This window comes from Tigriopus californicus, chromosome 4, assembly GCF_007210705.1.
Source record: "Tigriopus californicus strain San Diego chromosome 4, Tcal_SD_v2.1, whole genome shotgun sequence".
NCBI classification, from domain to species: Eukaryota; Metazoa; Arthropoda; class Copepoda; order Harpacticoida; family Harpacticidae; genus Tigriopus; species Tigriopus californicus.
Genome location: NC_081443.1, coordinates 11211067 through 11232199, shown reverse-complemented (window position 1 = coordinate 11232199; position 21133 = coordinate 11211067). Strand labels below are relative to the sequence as shown.

The 21133-nt window shown below is 38.0% G+C and overlaps 2 protein-coding genes across 2 annotated transcripts; one reads left to right on the top strand and one right to left on the bottom strand.

Moving 5' to 3' along the window:
* Nucleotides 1-11: 11 nt before the first annotated feature.
* On the bottom strand, nt 12-8254 carry LOC131879360 (uncharacterized; the record flags this gene model as incomplete). Its single annotated transcript, XM_059225662.1, is given in 7 exon segments — nt 12-135; nt 987-1041; nt 2206-2309; nt 5592-5731; nt 5811-5900; nt 6068-6134; nt 8118-8254. Coding segments are annotated over 7 exon segments (701 nt in total), but the record flags the coding sequence as incomplete, so codon positions are not given.
* Nucleotides 8255-11504: 3250 nt separating this feature from the next.
* On the top strand, nt 11505-19041 carry LOC131879276 (uncharacterized). Its single transcript, XM_059225549.1, has 13 exons — nt 11505-11567; nt 11628-11645; nt 11714-11826; nt 11886-11907; nt 12022-12078; nt 13257-13327; nt 13399-13514; nt 13934-14138; nt 14933-15018; nt 15163-15308; nt 15419-15515; nt 16997-17171; nt 18819-19041. Exons 3-13 carry the CDS (start codon nt 11724-11726, stop codon nt 18947-18949), a joined length of 1209 nt encoding a protein of 402 aa, XP_059081532.1. The 5' UTR covers nt 11505-11567; nt 11628-11645; nt 11714-11723; the 3' UTR covers nt 18950-19041.
* Nucleotides 19042-21133: the final 2092 nt, after the last annotated feature.

The window sequence follows — 21133 nt, the reverse complement described above, 5'->3', positions numbered from 1 at the left end:
GTGGAACTTACGACGACCGAGAGTTGCATTCTACTTGTGTGGCCTTGATTTCAAAGAGACGAATGGATGATGCATCCGTGAAGGAGAAGTCTAATAGAGCAGTTCCGGAACATCCCCGACCCATATCAACGTACACTAAAATGAATGGGAAAGAATCGAAATGTGATATGCTAGGGCAGAGAAATACATATAGCTTTTTGTTGTCCAAAGGATTTTTAAGTGGTCTTGCTTCAGTGATGAATTGGGTTGTTTTTCTCGTGGTGAGCGAGTTATTTTAGCGACCCCATTGTTCCATGCTCAATTATCACGAGATGATGAAAGTGTAGGTCAGATCTGTATTTGAATTGGGTTATCTGGATTGTATACAATTTCAAAATTAGAAGCAGTCTTTGACGGTTATCCAAGAAAAGTCTAATCTCATGGAACTCCTTGGTTTTTAGATCTCAAATCTATGAATCGAAAACAAAAAATCTAAGGCTTGGTTTGATGTCAAAAACGCTCCCAGGCACAAAAAACTGAGCTCCTCATTACAATTAAAAGTGTTCTGCTACAAATTACAGTCGATCTCACTTTAATGTGATAGGAAAGATTTGAAATATTCCTTCGTTCTCAATTAAATCAAATCAACATATAAGACAAATGGAACCTCCCTTTGCCATGCATTCAACGTTTTCTTTGAACAAACAAAAAAAAAATGGGGTCTCTATTACATTACTATTACTGGACGTTCTTGGCAAATTCAGGAGTGTTTTCAGCCAAAACAATGCTTGGCAACGTATCTGCTTGGCTCAAAAACAGTTGAAAGTGTTATGCAACCTTCCAATAAGACGACAACTTGACTGAATAACTTTGAACTTGGAATGAATTGATGTTTTGCTCTCCATTATAGAAAGATATGATTCTTACCGCTAGCAATGTTTGATTAATGAGGAAGAGACAGCCATAAATGCAAATGATAATCAACGGCATTTTCTTAAATCACTTACTGTGTTGTCCAGAATTTTCTCCGCAAATTGTTGGATGAGGTTCGTTAGAGCCCGACTAAAAATGGAAATATGACCTTTTATATTAAAAAGTGTGACGACAAATGTATTCCAATTCCATCAAACCTATTATTTAGCTTTGAAACGGCTTTTAGCATTCTAATCATCAGGTCAATTCTTCGAAAATCTGACGAAGTAGGATAGTAATAAATCAATTCCTTCAAAGAGCCAATATAAATGATTGGTACTCTTACGATATTTCGATATGTTTTAAATGCAGTTTTTCCCCAAACATATACACCTTGATTTTGAATCGAAAGAATTGCACCACATCAATAAATGGTACTCACTTTCAACACTTATATCAAAGCCAGAATTGGTGTTGTATACAAAAAAGTGCACTATTGATCCAATGTAAATTATTTTTTTTCAGAGTTTCAATTAGATAACACTACCACTAAATAATAAGATACCGCAAAGTTACTTACTAACAAGGAATTAGGTGGCTCCTTTGATTTTCTTCATGAGTAATCAACCTATGGTACCAGAAGCCCTTACCATTGAATCTAAATTGCATAGTATTATCTTTTTAGTTACAATTCACTAATCTGATGAATTAAGATTGTTTATTGTTGTCACCACTCTAAGAAATCCTATGGTGTATTAGTAGAGTGTAGGGCTATAAGTACTTAATGAAGAAGAAGGAAAGAAAGCAGCATATGGTCAACAAACGAAGTAAAGACCAGAAAAATGTGTTGAGTCCAGCAAGAACAGATATAAACATCAAATGACAACTTGACAGACAGCAGGCCTCATTTGAACCCTCTTAACGTTCCCTTTTACATTTTGAAGTTAGAAACATTTGCCAAAATCTTGAAATGTAAGTCGAAAATCAAACTTAATCCACAAATGGGCGAAAAAAATGCCATTTCGTAGCCGGAGGCAATGCTTTAGAACTATCTGCTAATCTTGTCAAAATAAACGGTAAACATCATGTGTACAATAGTTCAATCAAAAGCCAAGGAGGAGTTCAGTTTGTGTCTGGATGTTCGACAAACGGCTGAATAATTTAGTCACACAACTTGCTTAACATTGGGATTCAACACTTGCTTCATAGGAATCATATCAACGTTTAAGCAGCGGAACAATCTATTTCGCAAGACACATGTCTATCAATTCTCAGTTAATGAAAGATTATTAGACAGTTTTTGAGGGCACTCACCGTTACTTTAAATGAATCTCCGCACACGCCCCCCATGATCTCTTCACTATCAACCTGGCCACGGATAGTAAAGGTCAAGAAGTCCAGGCGCAAATAGCAAACGTCTAGGGTAAAAAGATGAGACATGAAGGATTGCACGACATACTTTTTCTTGCTCTTTAATATCCCTTGTCCAAGATAAAGATCATCATATTTCTTTCAAACAATAGATATACACAAATTGGGGGAACATGTTAAGGATCTTTTCCCTAGACGTCGTGGGTTCAAACCTCGATGGAGCAAGGATTTGAAATTACTAATTACTAGACCTCGATAAAAGAAAACCCTGAAAAAGAAAATATTATTTTTTTTGGCCAAAAACCTTTCTCAGATGGTTTTCGAATGTTTTCTTCCCACATTTTTCACATTTGAGGACATGTCTTGCTGTGATATTGCCGCTTGGGTCCTTATATGTTTCCTCCTTAACTTGTTGTTCCTTAATTGGGACCTTTTTATTTACTTCTGTGCACCATGATCAGATGAATAATTAAACCCTCAGCCGGAACCTTTTAGCATTTTTTTATTTGGGTTTTCACAGACTTTATTAAACTCTGAAAAGAATGAAATCCCCAGTGTAATTAAGGTGAAAAATTATGATTTTTATTTTTATATTTATTTTATTTATATTTGATTAAGCATCTAGCTGTGGCCACTTAAATTTTGAACAATATTTGGTCCATCAACGAATTGAATCTATCAAATTCAACTCCCTTTTTCTGATTGGGAAAGTCTGCAAATAAGAGAGCTTGTAGTTGGGCTACATTTTGTGAACAAAAGCACCTTCTCATTTGAGAACGTGTCCTGATGTCGGATAGTGCAAGAAATAATTGTTTATTTCGTGTAAACTCAACGGATGGCCTAGTGAATGGGCACCTAAATTTTGTAAAAGATTTAGCTAAAAGGGGCTAAAACGACCTTTTTCCCATTGTAACAAAGCTTTTTGCAAAATGGTACAATTTTTCAACTGTTTTCAAGTTACATAACTTCTTTTCGTGCTTTCTAAGCCTTTTTGCATTTTCTTAACTTAGTTTTTTTCGAGTTTTTTTTCGAGCTCTAATATTTACTAAGGGTGTGAAATAACTATCTTTTTTTTTCTAACGCATTTTATTTTGCTGGGCGTTACAAAAACATAAAACACTCCCGTAGTGGGGTTTCTTTTCCGTTTAGGTAACTAACTTGTTTCAACGTTGAGGGTAAATTCTAGATGGTTGTAAAAATCTAGCTTTCTCTCCAGCATCGTTGCTTTACGGCTAACGACTGTACTAGCATTTAGATTTGCTGCTCGATGTCAAATCAAGTTCACATGTTTCTGTCTTTTACTAGTCAAATATTATTGAGAACTTTTCTTTATCGCTTGTTGATCTTGAACCCACGACACCCGAGGAAAATGTTTCCTTGCTGACATTTCACCACTCAGACCACTTGGCTTCATTTATCCCCTAATATCAAACGCAATAGAATAGTATGATGGGCACTTTCCTCAAATTTCAAAATCTGTGTGATGTTTGGTCTACCCACGAATTTAAGTTGACAGACCTTGGGCGAGTTTCTTGGTGGTCTTACCAAGAAGTTTGGTGCTTGGACGTTAACCATTATGAAAATACGCTCATCTGAATGGCGAGTAAGTGGATGCTCATTCTGAGTAACGTACAGGCCTTATCTTCGAGGTAAGGGCGTTTAAAAAACTGTCCTTTCGCCAGCCCTTGCGTGCACATTTGATCAGCAATCCTAATTAAGAGTTGTTTTATCGAACCCTTATTTCTGTAGAGCTTGAAGGCGTTCGTTAAACACATTTTAAGCCATCTGACCCACAAGCAAATATATCTTGGCTTTGTGATGGCTGAACAATCAAGTTAGCAGTGTGATGCTATCCTTAGACTTAAAAGTCTGATGTATCAAAACCACGTATTGAAATTTGAGAGCTTTCCCCACTTTGATCTTGGTATCCTAATGGAACTTTCCATTATCTAGAAGAATCATCAACAAGTTGGTATGTGCCCAATCAATGCCCAATGGCATTGAACTAAAAGTCAGAGAGCGGAACTGTATTCCAGTTAACGCCTTAATAATCACAGCAAACACACAATCTAAGCAATCAACCGAAATTTTAGAATCATGGCCATTTCTACAGCACGAACTAACTTCATACCATCAGCATAAGAAGCGAAGAAATACCGGAAGTATTGTAAAGCTTTTGCAGCGGAGCAATGTATGTTCTGAAAAGGAGAGGACCTAGAAAAAAGCCTTGTCGAACGACTAAGTTTGCATCTTATGTCTCCCTGGCCTACCTTCGAAATTTAACTATATTTTTTTCCTACAAGTGGTGAAACTTTTGATCCAATGGTGGCCTTTACCTAGAGTGCCTGGGGTTACATGATCTTTGCTATCAACGGCCTTAACAAAGTCCACATCGTCATCGTGACTTTCCAGACGCTAAAGAAACTTCTTCATAAGCTCATTCAATTTGATAACCGAGCTAAAGTGCGCTCGAAACCCATGCTTCACGAAAATATAGGAGCTTGGACTCGATGATCTTATTATTCCTGATGGGATCAAATAAATAATGACGGGAGGCTGCGACATGGGCTAACAATTTACATTTTCAGTGGAATATGGCATCACTACCGGAACATCGGAAACCCGTTAGTTAGTCACAAAAAGTAATCCTAATTTTTCTTCGATTAAACCAGGGTTGCTTTTTTGGTCAAAGCTAACCTTTTACCTTACGATGGAGAGGGTGGCGCTTTGACTTTCCTAGCTTTCTGGCAATGCTGATTTGGAAAATCTATTTGATCCCCATCACTACTTATTATACACGTTCGCAATTTTTGAATTGAGATAAATCGGTCTATACTGGGTCCATCCTAAGGTTTTAACTTTCATGTTCTTTGATTTCCCTCACATTTTGAGAGTTGTGAAAGAAACCATTCTCAAAACAAATTAACATTCATTTAGTTTATCTTGCAATTTTTGGACTTGGATTGGATCCGAACCCAATCCCACTTTTTGTATTCCCCAATCGAAATGCGAATCAGAATCCGAACAGCTCTAGTCTATACCACTTGATTGATTTTTCAACAAAGGCCAAAACAAGCAAAAATAAGGCAAAAATAAACGGCAGTAAGAAACTGTGAGCTAAATTTGGAAACTGGCAAAATGTGCGTTTAAGCTTTCCTATATTTCATTGGCTTCGCTCGTTTTAGCGAAAAAAATAATGAAAATGCATTGTTCTAGTATGAGGCAGCCCATAAGTGTTATATTAGAATAATGAGTTAATTCGCTGAATGAGAAGGAAATCGTTTTGTGGTTAAGTTTGGAAACAGGAATGAAAAATATATTCTTCTTACCACATGAGCACTTCTGAATAGTGAAGCTTTGAGCATTGGTAGTTTGCAAAGTACCAGGGAAGTTGTCATTTCTAATATATGTGCAATTCTGGGACGTCGTCTGTCCTGCATTCAAATAAAATACACAGCATACGCCGAATCTAAGAGAAAATGCGAAACATCAGATAACATCAAATTCGAAAAAAACTCTTTTTCTAAATCTGTTTCAATTCGTGTTACCCAGCGGCACAATTTCCAGAGGCACTGCCTCCTCTAGTAGCGCACTCAGCGGCTGTGTAGCAAGTTCCGTTTCGTCTGCCAGAATTGCCACTAAAATTATAAGAAATATCATTCATTATATGTTTCAAAATGTCTTTGCAGGTTTTCGTTTTCTTCTTGGACAATTTCGCTAAGCTTCTGGGTTTGATTCCTCATGAGGACATTATCTGCAAATGCAAGCAAAACATTAAAAAAAGTTGATGACGATTGACGCGTACCTGCCAATTGAACTGGAGCTAGGACAAGGTCCATTTTTGAAATTAACCACGTTGAAGAGGGAGAACACTAAAAGCGAAGGCTGGCACATTATTTCAATATCTCTTAATTGGGACACCCTTCATCAGAACTCAGTTATCAATCTGCTGCCTGACTCCTAACAAACAAACAAACAAACAAACATTATTTCAAGGGTCATGTCACATTTTGACCCTCTACAATGGGCAATTGGGGAGAAAGCATGCTATTGATTCCCATACTGTGCGACGAAACTGGATTTTTGATTGTCAGGTAACTTTGCTTATAAGCTACGTCCAGAAGTATCCGACATAGGGCTCCAATGAGGGCCCCTATTTGTAACGTCAGACAACCCAGAAAAACGGTAGATGGCTAAATAAACTATTCGTGACATGCCATTAAAGCGATTTCTTTTTTTCGGACATCATGTGACCTGGGTCACTAACTATAAATAAGATTTAGATAGAATTAGATCACAAATCCATTATAATTCAATAAAGATGAATCGGCCCAATTGACTCTTTATTGGTAGAGGCTAGCTCACAAAGCGCCCTCAAAAGTGCAGAACGTAAACCATATTTCGTGCGGTAAACGCTATTCTCCACCGATTAGTTGACGGTGCTACTTTTTTCAACTTAACCTAACCTAACCTAACCTTACCTAACCTAACCCAACCTAACCTAACACGATACTAATAGCCTTTAAGGTCTCTCTCCAAACCTTTCTAACAGTTCGTCACAAATTCAAAAATGAGCATCGCCAACTAATCGGTGGAGAATAACGTTTATCATTTCGTGCAGCGTAAGAAGGCTTTCACAATGGGGACGTTTAGACAAGCTCTGGCAGGTTCGTTTGTTTGCTGGTACCAGAGTCAGGGATGCAAGTTTGGGGCTTCAAACACATTTTTGAGAAGCTGACCGTTCTTTCGCGTTTAAAACCAGTTTGAAACGCCAATTCTGCATCACTGGCATTGGCAGGCAAGTTTGTTTGCTGGTACCAGCGCTTGCCTAAATGTCCGAATAGATAAACGGTACACAATAAACGACCAGACAGGTTAGGACGCAAGCGAAAAACATTTCAAGCTCTTTCTAAGACTCTGAAATAGAGACTCTTAGAACGTTTTAAATGCCAAGCCTTAAGTTAGGGCAGGCTTCACGATTTGAGGTCTAACTTTGTATTGGCTCTTGTTGGTTCGCAACTCTGTACCAACTGCCAAATGGCCCACAAGGCTCAAGAACCAACTTTTCCACTTGAGTTTATCTATTCAGCCTTGTTTTGAATCAGGATTCCGATACGAGAATTCATGGTGTGCCCCCCAACTTTTTAACGGTTTGAATCGAAAGTAACTTCGACTCAAATTCAGGAATAAATGTGAATACCGGTCAAGTCACGACACCAAATTTACTTAGCAGGGCTGCAGAGCCATAAGTGACAAATCATCTATCAGAGTGAGCCCCTTTGGTTAACCAAAGTTTAGCACTTTGGGCAATCAAAGGACCACCTCATTCTCAGCATCCTGAATGAAGAACAATTCATTCATGTTCAAAACATGTCGCTAATTTACAAATTACAAGTCTTTGCCAGAGAATATGGAAATCTTATGTTTGCTCTTCTCCAATACCATTTGATCAAAGAGCTATGGCAAACGAGAAAGTATACGTACCTATATGAATTAATGAATTGCTACATTATTCTCGCAATGATTAGTTATCTTAAACAAATCATCAATTAACGCTTGCTTTGAACAACCATATCGAAATCAGAGAGGTCTTCCAAAGAGTCATCGGTGATTCTTCATCCTTCAAACGAGACTATTTCAAATAAATGTTTCGTGAGAAACGAATAATTTCATCCCCTTGTACATTAATGACAAAAACACGACAACTCTAGTTGGAAAATGAAGATGCAAGATTAAGCAAACAAGTTCAAGATCATGTTTCTACTCATGGCACATCACATCAATGATCACGTCAAGATAGTCACCTTTGATGACTTCCATGTTTGTTCCTTACAATAACCTTAACAAATACTTACATTTTCCTTGCCGCACTGAACCTGAAGTTCGATTGTTATCTCCAAACCCGTGGCCAATACAGAGAGTTCCGAATAATAGCGCAAGCCCCAAAAGAGACTTTTCGTTCAACGAGAATGTCATGTTCAAAGTGCTTCCAATTGCGATGACCAAACACGAATGAAACATGCTGGCATCTTTGAAACCGACTTTTGCTCACAGAATTTCGCTTGCCTGGCAAAACGCCGACCGAAGTCTCGGCTCCGCGCTTTATTCGCCTGTCCCCCTTCAAACCGTAGACCAATCAGAAGCCAGAGAAGCGGCGGTACCATCCTCAACACTGAAAAAATTAGAAGATATTTTCATCACCTGAGATATGGCTTGCTTATTGGCATAAGTTCAACGCCCTATCCTTCATGGAAGGAATTATTATATCCACTACTAATAACAGAGCCAACCGCCATGAAAATATTGAAAAAGTCCCTCAGACACTGTTTTGGTTGGACTTGGACTTTGCTCATTTCAGGTTTGAACAGTGTAAGTCAATTTTTGGCAGAAATCACATGGCTTTTTTTGCAATACAATTTCAAGACTCGCTATTTAACCCATTATATGGAAATTACTGGAGGAGGTGATTTAGAAAAAAGAGGAGACCAATACTAAGGACAGAAAATTTAAATCATTCCCGCCGGAGGAAATGAGTTTAGCTGATAGTGGATAATTGACGGGTCTTCTAAATTTTCAACATAAGCAGGAATTATTATATCCACTACTAATAACAGAGCCAACCGCCATGAAAATGTTGAAAAAGTCCCTCAGACACTCTTTTGGTTGGACTTGGACTTTGCTCATTTCAGGTTTGAACAGTGTAAGTCAATTTTTGGCAGAAATCACATGGCTTTTGTTGCACTACAATTTCGACACTCGCTATTCAGCCCATTTTTTGGAAATTACTGGAGGAGGTGATTTAGAAAAAAGAGGAGACCATTACTACGGACAGAAAATTTATCTCATTCCCGCCGGAGGAAACGAGTTTAGCTGATGGTGGATAATTGATGGATCTTCGAAATCTTCAACCTAAGCAATTTCAAGTTATGGCAAAGGTAACCAGATTTTCATGAAAACAATCTCTCCCTCCATCGTACAAACTTTGGGTGTATGGAGTTCGATGACACAAGAGGTTGAGAAAATCAAAAGTTAGTTCTGGATGTAGATTAAAATATAAGTGGTATCACTTTACCCTATGCCTAATACTTGATGTCGAATTGCTTGATGTACGCAGTGATACCTTGACGCTAAAAATTTGGTTACTTTTTTAACGTTGAGCAATTGAGAACGAAAACTGAAAATCATTTTTTTACCTCAGGTGAGCCTATTTTGGCCCATTTGGAAATGGGAGCACTAAAAGTCTTTAACATTACGAGCCGTTTAGAAGTCTGCCCTTTTCGTCACGTCTAAATTGATTTTCGCATCGCTCCGATTTTTTCCACATGCGTGGTGGTTTGAGGATTATGTGGCCTTGATATTCAACTTGATTTTCAAGTGCAAACATTGAATTTGAATTACCCACACGTTGGTAATAAATAAATATCTCTGTCATTCATACCATGTTCCAAATCGTTAAACTGGAGACATGTTAGAACCATCTTTTGGACATTGGTATCAAGGTGCAACACAATGAGCATTGGCACCAATACGATTTCGATTGCTGTAGAGCATATGATCGTCTAGAAGAGAGGTGAAATTAAAAACCGATGCTGCTGCCTACGTGGTCAGGGACCTTAGACATTGGATAGTATCTGCTCCAAACACCATGTGCACTTCAAGCTTTCCGCCTGAAGGTTTTTGTTCAAATCTCAGAAATCTTTGAAGCCCTCTCTATAGTACATTTTGGCTCAATTGGTCCAGCCTGAGAAGGTAATGATTCTGTTGTTCAAATTCTTGGTAAGGGTCGGGTCTTGGGACAAGGGTGCGACAACATTTAACCAGGCTAGAGCTCCATTGGCGATGGTGATTACTTAGAGCTCGCATCAAAATGTTGCGCAGACCATTGAAACGTTTGACTAATGTGGAGAGGGAAAAGTTAAGACTCTCGCATATGCAAAAATAAGGGTATTTTGGGACTGACCTCTTGTCTCAAGGGCCGATTCTGAGCACGTTTGTAGGCCGGCCGTATATTGCCTGGTTTATTTAGCTTTAGTTATTCAACTTAATAATCCTTGATTTGATAATTTTGTAATGTGAAATTCTCCTTATTTGAATTTGATAATGGCTTGCATGAGTCTAGCATGCTTTATATGAGCCGTTTCATATGAATCAAAATCGGACAAACAAATCGGTGACAAGCCAAGTTGCAGTTCAAGGTTTTTTTGCATATGGAAATGTATTATCAACAACCTGTTATGTTAGGCAAACATGTTCACAATTTTGAAGAACCAATTTCAATGAAATCATTTTTAAATTTAACAGCTTCTTCTAAAAGCGGATACTTTACAGTTACCGTTACGTTACTTTTGGGTAAAAAAAGATAGCCAAAAAATGCGAAAAAATGCGTTCCGTTACCAATACCGCTTGTTTTGCAGACATGTAACGAATTACCTGCAGCGTTAAAAAAAAGTAACGCTTGACAAGTAATGTCAATTCTCAAGCCCTGCTGTCGAGTGGCAAAAGAAAGAAAAAATATAGTGCTAATAATGATCAATTTCTTCATTTTTGTCTTTTAATGCTTTGTGGACTTCATTACCGCTGCAGGAAATAAGATCCTTAGCAGTTTAAGACGAAAGGTGTTGGAGAAACATTTTGTAAGCTGTCCATTCAATAGAATTGAGGTTACTCTCATTCATGAAAACAATTTAATCAACCTCATTAATTTGAATCGTATAATATGACTGGCATCGTTGCCTTCCATTTGGAAATTAGATCATAATTAGTAAATAAAGATTGAAAAAGTTGTATTGAAGTCGAGTAGAGATTCGAATCCCAGAAATTGTGCGAACACATATTAAGGTGCCGAGTCACCATATTGTTATACTGTTAGGAAAACTAATGTTGACAATCATCTGGAATTTAACCTCAATGGCAAATTGAATGCTGTTTTCGACCTTTAATGAGCATTATTTACAATGGTTGTGAACAAACAAAGTGGAACGTATTTTTCAATCTCGGCCATCTATGTCAAATAAGTGGTTCTCAAAAGCGGACATTTCCCTCCGCCAAAGCCATATGAGTTAGAGGGGCCCCAAGATATTTCGCTTTCCTTGCTTTTGGTCGTTTAGTACGTATACTGGGTGGCTCCACTCCACGCTTTGGATGACTAGTTGACGTGGCCAAACGGTACCTTAATTGCTGCCTGCCTAAGGGTTACCAGCTCACCCTTCTTGGCAAATCTGGAGGTTGGGTACGTCATTCTCATTTACTCTTGCAGAGAGTGAAGAAGTCGCTGGAGAAATCCATTCCCTTTACCTCAACTTCTGGTAGTATTCGGGTCATTCAAATCACTCGGATTTTGACTAACTTGTTCCTTCTTATTTCAGGGACTCATTCAACTTGTGGTAGTACCTTTGAATAGTTTGAATATGGTTGCGTTGAGTATGTATTACCTTTCTCTCCTCTCTTTTAGGTATCATACCATGGTGTCCAGATCACAAGTGTTATGCCTGACAGCATTTTTGGCATTTTCCTTTGTTTTTGCTCAGGCTGATGATAAGTCATTGTCGAGAGGTTCCAAAGCTCGTAAGTTTTAAAGTTTGCTTTCGGATACATTTGCTAATCACATCTTCTTTTCATTGTAGTGAGTATCTTTAACATCATTCGGTAAGATAGAAGATCGATGGGAATATGCTTTTCCTTTAGAGTAAAAGCAACCCTTGGGTTTGTGAAGTTTAGCGATTGACAGAGTGGTTTAATGATAATTGCGGTCTTTTTCAGATTCTCGAACTCGGCATGTTCCGGGACGGGCAATAGAAACGGAACCTGCTACACAGAGTAAGCAATCAAAACAATTTCATTTTTTGTTTTCAAGCACATTTCTATTTTGTCATTGGCGCCATTGTTCGGTGCTTTTATCACAGTAATTTCACTCCAAGTGACAAACCTATGTATCACCAACCACTCATCAGAACTTGGATATGGTAACGCACGCACTAAAATGTTTGAAGTGAATTAAGATTCAGGGTATTATTCAAGCTTGGGCTTGAAGGCCTGCTCAAAACACATGTTAAGCCATTTGACACAATGGCAAATATTTCGTGGCTTGTCTGCTTCGTCACTTCACCGCTTTGCCTCATGCTCAAGCCCATTGAAGTTAGGAATTTGAATGGGCGCAAAATCAATCGGTGAAAAGGAATACGTTGAGCTAACGCGCGCTTCACGTCAATATCACCGGGATTTTTGCTTATCAAAGATCCAGAGTAAAATTCGCAACGAAAAAAGGGAAGCTGTGAATACCTGAAAATGTGCTTTATGGTGTACTTTGTTCCTCTCGGTGTATCGTTTTGAAAAGTGCTCCAAAAGTATTCAAAAGTGGTATAGTTTTTATACAGGTAAATTGCACTTTGATTTCTATCATGGATTTTTAGTGAATAAGTAGTTGGTTCATAAAACTAATCTACCATCTTTCGACGTTAGTCAAAAAGAAAGCTCGTACACAGATTTGGGGATCAATCAACAAACATAATACAATCGATAATAGAACAACAGCAAGCTAAGAGGGCTAATAGCTTATATTCGTGAATTTTTCGCTTCAGCGCTCAACCTCTTGACTCCTTGTTTGAACCAATCAAATTCTTTGTCGCCTGAAATCGTCAACTCCAATTGGCTGAGACGTAAAGCTAAGCGGTTAAACGATCAAGCGGATAAGCCACGAAAATATCTGCTATGCCAGATGATCTTTACTCTTTTGCCGAAAAGAGCCAGAGATCTATTTCAGCATTGTGAATCGTCTCGGTTTAAGTAACTTTGATTTAAGGTTGGTTTGTTCAAGATAGAGATTTAAACCCAAACCCTCTTATGTCCGTACAAGAAAATGGAGCTTGTGTTCATGACAAGTCTCCATACGTAAAACCTATTGTGAATTATAGGAGTTGCCATATTAGGGGAAAATAATGTTCTTGAAATAGACGACGTATCTTTTTATATCGAAACTCGATTTTATCTTCTTTCAGAGAGGAATGTACTAACAAAAATGGAATCAAAGCTGGTTCTTGTGCCTCTGGTTATGGAGTTTGTTGCATCTGTACGTACACATTATTTCGGCAAAAGCATGATTGGTGGGAAACTCAACGATGCCTTACCTTTTGATTCCAGTTTCTGCAACTTGCGGACAAACAACCCGGGAGAATTGCACTTACTTCGATTCTTCCACTGTATCTTCGGGGGCTTGCTCTTTGGAAGTTTGCAAGTGCAATGACAACATATGCCAGGTAACTTCAGTCGTTTGCTCGTTCTGATTTTCCACCATTTGATTGGTTTCCAATGGGTGTGAGTTGGTTTTGCGCGATCTTTCAAAAGCTCGTATTTGACTGATTTATGGTCTCGAGAAATTAGCTTACTTAGGCTCAAAAGCTGGTCTTGCTTGTCTCGAAAATTTGGTGTGGAACATGTATGATCCTGTAGTAAGTTTGTTTGTCCAGCCTTTAGTTACAAACCAATTTGGTAACCCATGTTTCTAAGTTTGAAGGGACAGGCGACATCCCGTTCCAATCGTTCAATTGTCCGACTTAAAACCAAAACATAACTGACACAAAAGAGAAACATTGCAAATCGGATCTAGATTTGACTTGACTGCTCTTATCTTCAATCCAGCAACTCATTAGATTTTGGCGCATGTTTATTATTTCAGCTCCGTTTGGACTTCAATAGTTTTGTCATTGCCGGACCATCAACCTCGACCCTTTCCTTTGGCAAAATATTAAATGGTGTCGTTTCTGCGACCGGTAAAGTAGCTGTTTCTACAGCCACTCGTTGTCTCATTGATCAGTTTTCCGTGACAAGCCCGGGAAATCCCTCTCCTCCAACAATTTGTGGGATCAACTCTGGCGAGCATAGTGAGTACTCAAAGAAAGACCTGGCGGAATGGAAATTGGATAAGGGTTCCCTTATCTTCAGATATTTGGCATAACTGCGTACGTAGAGAGTGAGGAAGAATTAATAATAATTCAAACAAATTTCACAACAGAACAACAACTGAATCATACAAAAAAAACTCAAATTCGTTGGTAGACCAAAAGTGATATAAAGATTGAAAGGTAATAAATAGACGAATTATAACCTTTCCTTTTGATAGCACTGGGGATTTCTTTCCTTGTAGTGGTTAGATAAGCCCGTAAAAAACAAAAAGGCGGTAATTTTAGAGAGAGGCCAGTCTTTATCCGCACTTTGAATAAAAGCACTCGTGGAATGCTTTTGTATCAGAAACAGCTTGGTACCATAGTCTAAATCCGTTCCTTTGGGTTCAACTTTGTAATAATCTGCTTCATATAGGTCTCCATAAGTAGCGATTTTTTGTTCAAGCTGTACATGAAGACGTTTGCCAAAAATGTTCTCCTTGTCTCTAACAGAGAGCATTAATTTAGATGGAGGAATTTTCCCAAATAATATAATGCGATATCTAGTATTATCAGCTTCAACGCCGAACCACCTCAACATTTCATTGAAAAAATTCAATATCCGCAGCAACTGAAATTCTCTGCCTCTATAAGGCTCTATTGGTTAAAGCAAGGGGCAAAACAGTTCGGTGATCAGGAGGACAAGTTACGAAAATGGCTTCTACAAGTGCTTTTTAGCCCAAGTCAATGTTCCTGAGACTTGCTTGATAATTTCGTTTCGTTTTTATCTGCAGTGTACGTGGATGCTAGCGATGCTTGCAATGATTTGTCCTTTCAACTCGGATCGGCAGGAACAACCGGACGACGATGGTCAATCAAGGTAGGAGCCAGTTTTTTTTCCAATGGGTTATTACAATTGTGAATCTGACATCACAGCTGTGTCTCAGCTAAGGTTGTAATGATCTAGTGAAAGAGAAGCACTGACTGTTTCGTTTCAAAACAAGCGTTCATTTCCATTCCCCAGGTTACTCAATACGGATGTGATTTTGAGAATCTGGCTCCTGATGGCTGCACGCAATATTTCTACGGATCAAACACTGGATTATTGAAGACCTACAACTTTGATGGCGAGATTCACTTGGCGAATCAAGAACAAAAGATCTGCGTCAGGTCGGTGACAATAGCCGTGATTTTCTTGGGAACCTGTCAATTGATGCTTCTCGAATTATGATCCCTATAAACTCGTTTCAGTAAAGATAAGGCTTGACTTGTTTTTACAGACAAGAGGCTGGAAATTGCAAGATTTGTTACACGACAGCGGCGGACACTGACTTTAGCGTCTCAGGACAATCCGATGCTTTGATGGGATTCACCAAGGTAAGCTCAAACAAGACACGTCAGAGACAGGGTGAGCAATTTTGGGAATCTGCTTGACTTGCCCAAAAGTGTCCTAAAATGGAAAACCAACTTTTGAACCCGAATTCATGTAATTATTTACTTGATATGTATTTTGACCAGCTAATGGAATCATTAATTGATAGAATGTAAAGTTTCTTAACATGCATATACACTAAGTTGCAGCTAACCTTTGTAGAAAACTGACAAATCAATTCACCAATGTTTTTCAATTTCCAAAATATATACTCTCATGTGTTTTGACTACTTTCAATTAAATATCTTGATAAAATACACCATTGCAAAACAAATATCACTCATCTAAGTTCATGAGCACATTTATTCATTTTGAATCCTAAGAAGTGGAAGCCAAGCTCAGGGCATTTGGCAGCAGGGTAATTTCAACTGAAACTAAATTTTGCAGCTGCTTATCAAATATTCAAAGATACTTTTCAATAGTTATACATCTATGAATTATGATATTTAAAAAAACAACTCTTTGTTGCGAATCTTTCTCATTGGATCACAGGTTTCTTTTGGCAATGTTTACAATATATATATTCATTTCGTCCCATTCTGGGTTCTGGGGCCGCCATTGGAGGCGATGATCCACTAGACAGAGGGTGGGGTGGGGAGACCTGGGATCGAACCCATGAACCCGAGCTTAGCTCGGTCGTGCGTTAACCAACTGCGCTAGAACCATCTCCCCTTTTATTAAAATCAAGTGCATTTCTTCATTTTCTGACATCAAAAAAGTCGTCACAGCCAAAAAACTTCAGAATAACATTTGAAGCAACTTGTTAATGGAAAACAATGCATAATGGAGGGAAATATATCATCCTTCAGCTTGAGAAATTGTGCAAGACGTTCAATTTTTAGTATCAATGGTGCCAAAAGTTTTTGAATGCTTGGCAGCAACCATACACTGGTAGACTGAGGCTGAGGATACTGCTAAGCTTTCAGTTTGGTCAAAATAATCTTTATAATAATCTTGTTATATGTGACAGGGAATGCGCATTGCTCTAAATCATTAAAATCAACGATCTCAGAAATGTTCAATCTATCATTCAAAAGATTTCATTAGAGGCATTAGATAGAGAATAGTCTGAGCAACACCAATCAGTCGATAAATATCTCTCCAATTTCAAAATAAAATCTTGCCACTTAAGTCTTGCTTCCATCCTCCTTTCTAAGAAGTCGTATTATCGTTCCGAAAAGCTGGAAAAAGAAACTCGCTTTGTATTAGGGTGAAATTAAAAGTAATTGAACAATAATTGCTAATAATCCCTTTTGAACTAATGGAGGACTAGATATCCAGTATTGTGAGAAAGTCTAGAAAGGGATCATTTCAATAAAAAAATCATAACATTGATTACATAGGCAACTATTGCCATTTCGATGAATTCTAGTTTACTGTGAGAACATCAAGTTTTTTTTGCATCATCTACAATACTTTTTTCTAGTCCTCGGAATGTTGTGGATATGGCAATGACGGGAAAGGAGTCAATGGGTACGATTGTGTTGTGATTCCTGGGGCCTTAAAGCAGACGGCTAAGGAAGAGCTTATCCCTGGCTCTCAAATCTGTGGAAGGAAAATGGTTTCGGCTGATGAAGGAGAAGACCTCAAGACCATTTGCAGTAAGTTGACGTAGATCTATGAATGTATCTTGCCTTCTTTATCATTGGAGCTAGGGAAATGTTTGATAGAAAAGTAAAAGTAATAAATTGATATAAACCGCTTTTCCTATAAAAGATGTGCATTTAAGTTACATGCTTTCTATTTTAATGCTCATGTAAATTTAATCAATCATATTGAAGATGTTTTCCATGGTCAATGAGTGTCGGTTGCCTGACAAATCATTTTTGTAGTTAGGACAAGCTTGTAGCAATTGAAAAACTTTTGAGCCAATGGCAAAAGTTCGAAAATTATAACGATTTTATATAACGATAAATTGTATACCGCTACACTCTGTTTACCTCATCAGCTCACTGAGGCCTAAAAGAGGCCTAAATTCCTGAGAACTGTTCATCAAAATCCTTGCGTTTTTTTGCCATCGTTTCTATTGATAACATATGAAAGCATTGATCACTGAATATTGGCTTGAGAACAGACATAAGATTGATACCATGCAGCTTTTGACAAGTAAATCAGAGAAGCTGAAAACTGTGGGATGGAAATGAAATTGTAACTTCGTTGAAAGAATGCAATGCGATCAGAATCGTGCAGTACCATTGTATGAAATGAAAGGAACAAAGCTTGAACTGCATCATTTACTTAGGATTCGTCCACTTAAGCGGAAGTTCAGTGAAAGAATTTACATGCGTTTCATAAATCTCTTGCTCTTGTTAGGTACCACTTGAATATGGACGGGGTTGGTAGGGTCGAGAATTGACATATAGGAATCGAGTCAGTGCAGTTCGCTTGAACTTCTAGACAAAATGAATGAGCTAGCTTCCCTTCTGTTGATTTATCGCATACAAGAAAGTGACTTGTTTAATGAGTCTGAGCCTTGTTATACGCTGAGCTTTGAGTGGGCATGAGTTTTGATCCAAGAGTAAGATCAAACTAAAAATGAAAAAAAAAAAAACGTTATTGCACCCAACAACTCATTGAAAGGAAGATGTGATACATTCACTTGCTTCCAAAATGTTAATTTTTGGCCCTAGCATCTCCATCCATAATCCCGTGGTTCATGAGACATGGTGCCAACAAATGAACGTTAACCACTTTAAAAATCCCCTCAACACATTAGCGAGTGGATTTTTATGTTGCTAGCACTAAATTCGAGGCAAGAGATAAAAAAAAAAGCACGAAAGTTTCGTTACTAGGCACAACGCTATTCAGGTTACAATACTTAAAAACCTTATTGGTCCTGTCTAGGGAATGTCATCATGGTAGCCGAGTTGTCTTATATACCCGATAGAGACACGAATTACGTTCCTAGGGGTCGTGGGTTCGAAATCCCGCCCTCGGAGAAAAAAATATCTCATTCTAAACATAAACAAACCTATTTGCTCTTACAATAATGCAAAAAAGAATTGAAATATATGCTAATGAGTTATTTTGTCTTTGAAACCCTTCGTATGACCGTTTGCATTTATTAAAAATTACATTACAGATCTCAAACTTTCATGCCTTAATTTGATTTGCTTTATGTTTTCGTGAAAAAGCACCTAAATATTTCCTTCCTACTTCAATGAGCAAAAATTACTTTTGTAACTCCAAATTCTTTAATCAATTTGATTTTTTTTTTCGAGTGTCATTAATTATCCTGTTTATTTCAGCCGATCAACGACCTTTCCACATCACATTTCGATCTGACAACTATGAAGAGGCTGTGAAAGAAGTCAACATAAAGAATCTACTGAATAAGGGATTCCGATTGGTTTACAGCCAAACGAGTTGCGGAGTGTGATAATGAAAGCCATCAGTTTTAGACCAATTTTCAACCTATGCAATTTGTTTTTATTCATTTCCTCTAATCGATTTCTAATAAAGGACATGCCTCTTCAAGTGTTTGTCACGACTGCTGATCGTCAATTAGTGTAATGGTTGATATATTTCATCTATTTGTATAGCAAGTAAGAAGGTCGTTTTTTCTTATTGGGGCCTTAGTCTGCCGTGTTCAAAACCCGCTCTCGTATCACCCTAAAATTGTGTTAGCTGTTTTCATAATGTCCTTTTAGCTTCATACAAACATTTTTAAAATACAGGCGGATTCCCTAAGCTAGTGAAGAATCAATCCGTGGGGCTCTTTTCCAACACGTTGCAACCAGAAGAATCCGTTTGAAATGGAACGACAAATTTGTTATACGTCCAATACTTCTAATACGATTTCTCAATCGAAGTGCCGTTCTCTCAGTGATGCCAGAAACTATGGCAAAGTAATTCGAGAGGATAAACCAAACTTATAACCAAGAGCTCTAGGGAGAGAATAACTATTTCTTTTAAGAGGGCTGCCACCCCTGGCAAGTAGAGTATGTAATCCAAAACCGCCAGAGCAGGTTCCAATATTTGCAATGAGAACAAAGTAGCTCATTCAACATCATTTGAAAATAGCCCTTTTGCTGCAACGCATTGACTTGAGGATGTTTGAGTTTATCAGTTCTTGACTATATGGCTGACGCAAGGTCCGCCATGTGAATAAGTCGAGAGATGGTGGTTGATTGGTTTATTTTCAAGAGTGTCTTTTCTATGGAAGTTTTGGGTTAGGCAACCGTTCGAGGCGTCGTGTCCATCCACATATTGTACTTCAAAATTAGTTACATAAAGAATAAATAGAACCGTCAAAAGAAAAATAGATGAATAGAAATATAGAACTAAGAAAAAAGTAAGTACGATACAAATAAAGATATAAATAAGAGATTATGGATAGAAATAGGGTATACATTCTGGATAGATAAAAATATAGATTTTGAAGAAATATTTTCTCCACCAACCAAAACTAAAAGCGCTTTAGCAAGCAAGAGAAATTGGCTTGTTCAAGATTCAATCCCCACCTTTGATAAAGGCCTTGAGGGGAATTCCGACATTTTTAAGAAAAGCAGCAGTGCTTTCATTCTGTATTTTCTCCTAAGTTAGCCCCCTTACGCTGCACGAATTATGGTTTACGTTCCCCACTTCAGAGGGGGGGATTTTATGAGTCAGTCTATACAGAGAAAAGGGCCAATTTGGACTATTGCTTTTTATTGATTTATAAAGCGTTTGCGTTGTTCTTGGCAAATTCTTTCAAAATCTTACGTATAATTAGTGACTTAGGTCACGTAATATCCGGAAAAGAAATCGCTTTCATGACACGTCACGAATAGTTTTTTAGCAATCTACGTTGCCTCTTCCCGTTTCATTTTGATTGTCTAACTTTGCAAGTAAGGGCCCTTATAAAACGCACTTTTTGAGCAAATTAAGAGGTTTGGTGAATATAAAAGACAAATGTCCCGAGAAAAAGACCGAGTGAGAGTTCGAAAACAAACAAATTCCAAAAAAATCTCACGGGTCATGACTCTTGATCAGAATTCATGTACCCTAGCTTCAACCACGCCACACCACGCCACACCCATGATAACGGCCGTTAGTGAAATCAATTTAGAGAAGCAACGCCGCTTACAATATCTGTGATTGTGAATACTTTGCTAGAATCCCCACGCACTATTTAATTGAACACATCTGTGGCGTCCTCATTTAATGATGGGCTATTTTTACCATCACCGTGGAGAATCACATCAAAGCCATGAAAAGGTGATGTGAACGCCATTGCAATATATTGCCTTTTATGGTGGCGTTGCCGAAAAAACAGCGAACAAAAACCGCTTTTTAAGACATATCTAAATACTTTCAAACACATTGTCCAGTTTCATTTACCCTGACCGACTTATCCCTAATGTCAATTTCAACAGAAATATGCTGTGCATATTTTTTGAATCAACGTTTTATATTGTCATCTAACATGAGTCTTGTTTTAAGGAGGCAATTGAGACCAGGGAAAAATTGTTAAAATTAAATCATGCTTACGTTTTACAAAATTTTGAATCCATGACTCCTTCATCCTGGGATCAACTAGTACGTGAAAAACGAGCTCTGTAACAATTGGTCAAGAGACGAA

Excerpts from the sequence above, each read along its gene's own strand:
- LOC131879276 (XM_059225549.1), top strand. The coding sequence starts at position 11,724 with ATGGTGTCCAGATCACAAGTGTTATGCCTGACAGCATTTTTGGCATTT. Across the intron at positions 11,827-11,885 it reads GTCGAGAGGTTCCAAAGCTC|TGAGTATCTTTAACATCATT; the intron begins GTAAGTTTTAAA and ends TTTTCATTGTAG. Across the intron at positions 15,516-16,996 it reads CTTTGATGGGATTCACCAAG|TCCTCGGAATGTTGTGGATA; the intron begins GTAAGCTCAAAC and ends ACTTTTTTCTAG.